This window comes from Asparagus officinalis, chromosome 4 (assembly GCF_001876935.1).
Source record: "Asparagus officinalis chromosome 4, Aspof.V1, whole genome shotgun sequence".
Taxonomy (NCBI): domain Eukaryota; kingdom Viridiplantae; phylum Streptophyta; class Magnoliopsida; order Asparagales; family Asparagaceae; genus Asparagus; species Asparagus officinalis.
Genome location: NC_033797.1, coordinates 34,825,942 through 34,835,277, shown reverse-complemented (window position 1 = coordinate 34,835,277; position 9,336 = coordinate 34,825,942). Strand labels below are relative to the sequence as shown.

Genomic DNA, 9,336 nt, shown 5'->3' with positions numbered 1-9,336 from the left:
CCAACAAGAGTATGAGTTTGCCAGGAGGACGGGGAACAACATCCCAGGTATGAGTTTGCTGAAAGGCTTGAAATTCCTCAGCCATAGCCTATCGCCACTCTGAAATTTGAACTGCCTCTTGGAAGAACTTTGGCTCAACAATAGTATGAATGACAGCAAGAAAGTTATGAAAGATAGGTGAATAAGAAGTAACAGAAGCATACCGGGCAGGCATGACATGTGGGCGTTTGCCTCGACGAAGAGCAAGAGGAACCTCAGGCAGGGGAGATGCTGGCGCAGGTGCGTGGAGATCAACAGTATTTTCTGGAGTGAGAGTTGTGTCCACAGGATATGGATTAGATGGTGTAAGAGAAGACTCAGGTGAGGAAGAGTCAACAGAAGGAGAGGGAGAGATGTTAGGGAGATCTCGAAAGGAAAATTGAGGTGAAGAAGTGGGTGATGCAGTTGACGGGGAAGCATGATCAGTAGAGTGGAGGAAATTAAAGTCATCAGAAGCAGAATAATATGGAGAATCCTCTTCGAACTGAACATGACGAGATATATGAACTCGATGAGTTGCTGGATCATAACAACAATAACCTCGATGTTCTGAACTAATTCCTAAATAAACACAAGAAACTGCTCTGGGAGACAATTTATCACGTTCGTGAGATGGCAGAAGAACAAAACATCGACAACCAAAAATGCGAACTAGATCATAACGGGGAGGATGAGTATAAACACGACTATAAGGAGTAGCACCGGAAAGAGAGCTAGATGGAGTGATATTAATGGCATGAGTCGCGGTGAGAATAGCCTCAGCCCAAAAACGACGAGGAACAGAGTAAGAAATGAGCATTGACCGAGCAGTATCGAGGATATGACGATGTTTGCGTTCAGCAACACCATTTTGCTCATGAGTGTAGGGACATGACTGTTGAAAGATAGTCCCATGAGAGGACATGATAGAGCGCATGGCAGAGGATAGGTACTCTTTGGCACAATCAGAACGAAAAACTTTAATACGAGATTGCCATTGAGTGAAAATCATAGCAGTGAAGGCTTGATAAGCAGTAAGTACGTCAGAGCGATTCTTAAGTAGGTAAACCCATGTAAAACGAGAGAAATCGTCGATAAAACTAACATAATATAAGTAGCCAGATGAAGAAGGCAAAGGAGCTGGCCCCCAAATATCAGAATGTACTAAATCAAATAAGGAAGTGGATACAGATGTACTCATTTTAAATGGTAAAGCAGTGAATTTAGCCAATTTGCAACCAGCACATGACTCAATACTAGAACTAGATGATACAGGACCAAGTACTCCAGACTGAATAAGACTCTCCAGCCTTTTATTACACACATGACCAAGTCGTCTATGCCATAAATTGGCAGGAAGCGAGGTAGAGGGTTTTGACGAACGAAGAGAAGCAACAAGAGAACGTGGACGTATGGACTCTGGAAGGTGAAGATATTCCAGAAAATACAGTTTGTGCTTCCTACGACCCGCCCCAACCGTCTTGCCCGTCTGTGGATCCTGCACAATACAAGTATCAGAAGAAAATGAGACAAACAGGCCCGCCATGCATAAAGAGCTAATAGAAATTAAATTCAAGCACAATTGTGGAGCCACATAGACGGGACCAAGTGTTAGACGACCAGATGGATCATTTTGTGGGGTAATAGAGCCATACTGAGTAATGGACAATGGTTGTCCAGCAGCTGTGTAGATAGGAGGAAGAGAGGATGAAGTAAAGACAGAGGATAAAAGTGAGGCATTACAAGTCATATGAAAGGAACAACCAGAGTCAAAAATCCAGAGATCATTCATACCAGAGACTGAAGGATTAGCTGAAGAACCAGCAAAATGCATACCAGAGAGTTGTGCGGCGGATGTAGAGGTGATATGTTGAAAAGCATCAAGTTGACGGCGAAGACTTTCAATAGCTTGAATAGTAGAGTTTGAAGTAGTAGAAGGTATAGCATTGGCCAACAATCCTGGTGTACGAGAGGGTTGAGACTGAGGGGGTCGCCGACCACGACCAGTACCTGAGGAACGTAACTCAGGATGAAGCTTGAAGCATGTCTCAATACGGTGTCCTTCCTTCTTGCAATATTTGCAAGAGAGCTTAGATCGAGCCTGTGGAGAAGTATGATTTATAACAGGAGCAGTGATAGGTAAAGACAAAACAGTCTCGAGTGAAGAGGTAGGAATGTCTGTTGACAAATTGAGTCGTGCTGTCTGCTGCCGGGTCTCATAAGCAGTGAGAGCTCCCATAACTGAGGCCAAAGTCAGAAATTGAGGCTGATGAAGTAGTTGATTAGCCATAGTTGAATATTCAGGAAGGGACTGAAACAATTGATGCACCTCATGCCGTTCGTACCAGGCTAGCCAGTCTTCATATGTGGAATTACGTCCAGGAAGCATGGAGCGTAACTCTGTCCAAAAAGCTTGTATTTGTCCAAAATGGGACTGCAGAGATGAACTACCTTTGCGTTGTAGAGCAATGCGTTGCAGAAGATATGCCTCCCGTGCACCGAGCACTCAGTGAAACGCTCAGTGAGACGAGTCCACATGGCCCGAGCAGAGGGAAGCGAACTAATCTCGACAGTGAGACCAGAGCCAACACAGCGAGTGAGATAATCCATGACACGAAAATTCCTGCAATTGCCACTCTGAACTCTCCTTGACATAGAGAGCACGAGCAGTCTGTAGATCGACATTACCACTGCCAGAGGTAATAGTACTGGATGAAGCAACAGTGCTGATGGACGGTGGAACTGGTCCCGTACTGGTGAGATGATCAAGCAAACCAGCGCCACGCAAGGCATTGGTGACAATGATGGACCACCCTGCCCAGTCACTTTGATCATTGAGGGGCAAATGTGGTTTGGGAATCTTCTCTGAAGGAGCCATAACAGCAATGTTGAGACGTTAAGATGTCGAGATGCCGTTACTGACTGCAAAACGGCAATGTCGTTCTTTTGAGGCCGAGAGACGGCTTGAAACGACGATGCCGTTAATTTAAGACCGAGAGACGGTCTTGAAATGGCAATGCCGTTAAAATAGAACCCGAATGTTAGAATGAAACCCGAAGGTTAAACGAGAACGCGAAACGCGTTAAGAGGCCGCAAAGCGATAAAGCCAAAATATCTGGCAGAAAAAAAACATTAAACGGCTGCAAAGCAATAAGACCAAGATTTGGCAAAAGAACGCAGAAGCGTTAAAAAAATTTATTGGAAGAGAAATAGCCCTAGCTCTGATACCATGTTAAAGTAAGAGAGAGAGAATCTTGGGTAAATTTCCCTTGAATTGAATATTGAGTATGCACATATATTTATACAAGTAGAGGAGTGTGAGGTTTGTTCTCCCAAGCAATATAGGACTAAAACTCACTATAATACACTATTATCAACATCAAGCAACGTACCTTTACGCACAAGCTTAACAATCCCTACATCAAAATGTGCGCAATTTCATACATCAAAGATTTTTGACTGAAAATGTAAGAAATGGCCAACAAGACTGGGACCAATATTACGTGTCAAGGAATTGTTTTATATAAGAAAAAGGCGAACAGTCGTAGTGCATTCGGTCCATAAGGAAAATGACATGACATCTAATATATAAGCAAAGACCACTAAAATCACAATCAAACGCCGATAAAAAGTAGTATTGATCGCTTACCTTCTAAGCTAAATAACATTATTTTGTAATTGTGTATTTTCCCCCCTTATTGTTAAAAATTAAAAATTGTAGTGAGGTGCAGGTCACGTACGCACTCCCCCATTTTTATATTCCGAAAAGAATAGTCCTTGGATTTTTATTCGTTAACATTAACCATGCAAAACAAACTCCATTACTGAGGGGTCTAATTTACGATTTCATGAATATATAGTTACGATTTATTCTAAACGAGGAGTTGAAATGAAAATAATTCAGAGAGCTAATCAAGTGGGAATAATCAGAAGAGCTACTTAAGCATTAGCACACGATCTTAGCATTCCCTACTCTAATTTTGTATAATATTGGAAGTAATATTAATTGGAAATAAATTTGTATAAGAAAAGGTAAACAATTCACAGTGGTACCGGATCACTGTGAAAATGAGATGGCATCTAATCTTAGCAAAGCCCATTAATCACAATCAGGTGCTTATGAAAAGTGATCACACCCTTAGCTTCTAAGCTAAATTTAACTTTATTTTTCAGTCATGTATTTTCTGCTGTGAAAATTTTGCAACGAGAGAAGTTGTTCACATTCCATCATGTTTATTCCTCAACACTAACTAAATCAAGCCAGTATAATTGCTTTGAGATCTTTTTATTTTTTTCCAATCGAAAATATTTGTTGTTTAACGGATGGTTGTATTTTTTTTCAGAGTGAGAAGTGAAATTAGGGGCTGTTTGGTTGTATGTTTTTACCATGTAAAAGGATGGAAAGTGTAAAAAAGTGGGTCCCATTGTCACCTTTCATCACTTTCAATTGTTTGTTTGTAGTTGTGAAAATAGTGTAAAGTGATTTCATATGCTGATGTGGCTTGTAAAGTGATTTCATAAAAAAAAAGACATGATTTTAGGAGAAAGCTGACATTGGAATCAGGAAAAATAATAAAAAATAATTCCAACTAATATGATCATTTGAGTAGGGACCACTTTTTACACTTTCCAAACAAACAATTAAAGTTACATTTGTAAACCAAACAAGCAATTTATGATTCCAATGGAATCAAAAACAAACAAAGAAAAGTATACAAGTGAAATTGATGAGGTGGACAACAACTTTCCAAGTTGTGTCATAAATACACAGCTTTACCAACAACACAACCAAACAGCCCCTTAGAATGAGATTGTATCATCGACCGCAAGATAGCTGTAATAACTAAGGATCCGGACGGATTATCCAATAATGACGACAGCAAGATAGCTAATGATTAATTTAATAATTTCACCCGTGACAACAATTGAAGTTCACAGAAAGCACCCTTTCGCACCAACACAAGAACATGACAGGCCAGCATCCAAAACAATAAAGCTGTTTCATTTTAAAAACAGAACAGTGCCGTTGTTGTCATGTGACCGAGCTCAGAGTCCCAACTCCAAACCACCCACTGCACAAGCTCCGGATGAAAAATAAAATACAGATGGAACTTTTTGCATATGATTCCCTGTGGAATACAAATTTTATGTATTTTAACTTATTATTTGCATACATAAAGATTTCCAAATTCGTATTCATGTACCCGAAAACTTATTTTTCTACTAAAAGCAAATATGCATGTGATAGGATATTTTCGATTTACCAGACAGTAATAGAGTAGGTAAAATAAGTTTTATATTTTTATACGCACACACATACATTAACCATAAAAAGTTATTAGAAAATGAAATTCATAACACTATGAACGATTTAAAGTAGACACTCAAGTAGCGCAGTGAGATGAAATTGTATCATCTTTTCAAGTTGCTATATTATTTTGAATCTCGTGTATAAAAAATGTTTCAAACTACTAGTTTTAGAAGGTTGAATATTGGCATAGTAAAAGAGTTGCACCGGGTCAAGTTTCTAAATTTTGATCTAATCCATATGGGGCTGTTTGGATGCCATTAGTAAACTAGAGTATTTATGACACAAAATAGAAAGTGGTTATCCACCTCATCACTTTTCATTCGAGTGTTTACATTGTTTGGTTAGGAATCTTTGTGAATCCTAAAATAATAGTATTACATTGTTTGGATAGCATAATGTAAACTAGAGTATTTATGACAAAAAATAGAAAGTGGTTATCCACCTCACCACTTTCTACAAGATTTTAACTTTTTTAATATTTTTTTGGACACATTTATGACATTGTGTAAGCTTTCCAACAAAATCACTCCTAATTTTGGTGATTTTGCTTTCGGTGACACCTCATCAAAAGTTGTAAGCTTTCCATGTAAAAGAGAATTTAAACAAACAATGTAAAGTAATGAAAGCTGACATTGAGACCTACTTTTTTACACTTTCCATCCTTTTACATGGTAAAAACATACAACCAAACAGCCCCTATAAGTTTGATCCATAATCACACACCAGATTTAGATGGAATATATGTATCTTCAACTGTACCATATTTTATTTTTATTTTTGTTTATGGCAAACGGGTAATGAATAACCACAACATGCAAATAATTACATCTCACACCTGCAAACGCATTAAACTTAGGGGGTTTACCAGAAATTTTCCCAAAAAGAAAACACCTTCCCACCAACATGTTTCTTATTTTAACTAACACCAACAAATTAAATACCCCCAAAAATAACCAACCTCATAAATTCAGATTTACCCAAAACAGAGAAATCCAACAACAACAGGTTAATAAAACTCAAAAGAAAACCACACAACACCAACAGACTCTTTAATCTCCTCCCTTCCGATCTCTTTCTCCTCCATCCTACTGCAATTTCTGAAAGCCTCATTTCACCAAAAAAAAAACCCATCTCTCTCTCTCTCTTTAAATTTTTTTTTAAAGCCCCTCCTCACCATGAAGCTCAAGCTCAAACCCAACACCTCCCAGATGAAGCTCCTTCACAAAAAAGCCCCGCAACAATCTTCTTTTGTCAGAAGACACTACCGTCTTCTCCTCTGGCTCTCCCTCTCCCTCTACCTCTTCTTCTCCTCTTCGTCGTCGTCTTCCTCTTTCTTCTCTTTCCCAAGCCCATCCCTCGACAGAAGTAAAACCACAATCTCTTTGCAAAAAACACCCTCCAGAGCTCTCATCGAACAAGCCCCAAGGCCCAAAACCCCTCTCAAAATCTACGTCTACAATCTCCCTCCACGCTACAACGGAGATTGGCTCGATAATCCCAGATGTGGGTCCCATCTGTTTGCGGCTGAAGTAGCGATCCACGAAGCTCTCCTCACTTCAAAGTTCAGAACTTTGAACCCGGACGAAGCCGATTTCTTCTTTGTTCCCGTTTACGTCTCCTGCAACTTCTCTACTGTCAACGGGTTCCCTTCGTTGACGCACGCCCGCTCTTTGATCGCCTCTTCAATCGCTGAAATCAAGACAAAGTTTCCGTTTTGGAATCGGACCAATGGCCAAGATCACATCTTTGTCGCGTCCCATGACTACGGAGCTTGCTTCCATGCGATGGAGGATGTGGCGATCGCCGATGGGATTCCTGGGTTCTTGAAGAGCTCGATTCTGCTGCAGACGTTCGGGGTAATCTCACCGCACAGGTGCCAGGAAGCGGAGCACGTGCTCATACCGCCGTATATACCGCCGGAGGTGCTCCGATCGCCGCCTCCCGAGACGAAGAAGAGGGACATTTTCGTCTTTTTCAGGGGGAAGATGGAGGTCCATCCTAAAAATATTAGCGGGCGTTATTACAGCAAGTGAGTAGAGAATAATAATTACCTAAAGTAGTTACGAGTTCGAAACTTGGTAAATTTATTACGGAAATAGTCTTTTTACTATGTATTTCTCAAATTTATTCTATTTTCAGATTTCGTTTTCACAACAAGTCGTATTTACTAAAATTTATCACTATTGATTTCTCCCATTCAAGTTTTACACATCTTGCATTTAACATTGAAGTTCGTAGAGATAAATTAGTAGTCATGTAGAGGGTATAATCTACAAATTAGTGGAACCCTTAACTTTTTAGGAAAAAGCGAGGTATTCCGTCATTTTTATCCCTTTTCAGTTTAAAATTAACGGTGCTCAATGGAAGAGTAGTTTAACTTAATTTCGAAGAATATTAGTGCAATTAGCAAAAATTTGTAACTTGAAAGGTAGAATATGCGAAGATGAATAGGTTAGAGTGTATATTTGTACAAATAAACCTACGAAATGATGCATGCCCATTTGTCATATAAGCCCTCCCTAATTTGAAAATTTTCTTTCACAGGAAGGTGAGGACGGCGGTTTGGAACCAGTACAGTAACAACCGGAAGTTTTACCTGAGAAGGAAACGATTCGATGGGTATCAGTCCGAAATATCGCGATCGGTTTTCTGCCTCTGCCCGCTGGGGTGGGCCCCATGGAGCCCGCGACTGGTAGAGTCGGTCGCCCTCGGCTGCGTGCCGGTCATCATCGCCGACGGAATCCGTTTGCCGTTTCCGGACGCCGTGAACTGGCGCGACATCTCGTTAACGGTGCCGGAGAGCGACGTCGGGGAGCTGGAGTCGATTCTGGAGTGGCCGCGAGTAATCTCACCCGCGATGCCAGCGGAATCTGTGGGACCCGGGGTCAGGAGAGCGCTGATGCTTCGACCGGCCGATCGAGGGAGGTGACGCCACGTGGCAGGTGGTGAAGGGGTCGAGGGGAAGCTGCGATCGCTCGCGTGGAGGAGGGGGCCAATTGGATGGCGACACGTGGGCAGTGTAAGAATTTGGGAACCGGTCAGATTTTAACAGACGTTGGTCAGTTCGCGGTTCCTGCGCTACATTTTACCGTAGCGGACACGTGGCGGCATATTTGGTTTTTGGAATGGGTGGCTGATCACGGACCGAGATGGTAATTAAATTGGAGCGGAGGCTTGGTTATGAGGATCGAGGGAGAATACAAAAGTTCTTGAAGAAAGGGACGACAAGTGACAACGTTGATAGATTTGAGGACTTATTATAATTGTGCGGAGTAAATATATGTATATCTCTATTTTTTATTATTATTTAAACAATTAATAAATAAAGGGTAAATTTCATACCGATCCTCTCTCAATGGTCAATGTTTCTTTCATAGTATCGTTTTTTTTTTACCTCATGAATTTCGTGGCAGCGTAAATATGATTTTTGGCGTGCCATGGACGGTGTGTCACTGTGTTATCCTATTGGCTCGTTTGGATTTGGAAAATGGTACAGGCACACCTTGTGTCACACCCCCTCTCTCAGCTACAGTGCATGAGGCCCTCACATGGGATTTTTTAATCCCATGTATAGGCCCCGTGCACTGTAGCTGAGAGAGGGGGTGTGGCACAAGGTGTGCCTGAGGGTGTGCCTGTAGTGCCACCCTTTGGATTTTGTGCCTAGTGAGAGAAGTTAAGGTTATATATGATAGATTAAGTTAAGAAAGAGTAAGAGAAAATGTAAAATTTATTCAAAAAATTAATAAGGGCAGTCAATGAGAACTTATTTTACCCATACGAAAAGTTTCATAAAATGAAGGGAAGATAATATTACATAAATAATTTACATGCTATTTCATCCATTTGAATTTCATCTCTTAATATAAAGGATAAAAGTGTTTTTGTGTAATATTCTCATTTTTTAAGAGTTATATTCCCCTACTTTACATCCCTTTTTCTTCATGGAGCTGGGTTTTTTATTTTATTTTATTTTATTTGTTGGAGGTGGGGGGTGGGGGGGGGGGGGG

At 40.7% G+C, this 9,336-nt stretch overlaps 1 protein-coding gene across 1 annotated transcript; it reads left to right on the top strand.

Annotated features, from left to right (window-relative positions):
• LOC109838498 (probable glucuronosyltransferase Os03g0107900) lies at positions 6,277-8,352 on the top strand. The gene is given in 3 exon segments (XM_020406935.1): positions 6,277-7,358; positions 7,874-8,231; positions 8,233-8,352. Coding segments are annotated over 3 exon segments (1,332 nt in total). The 5' UTR covers positions 6,277-6,504.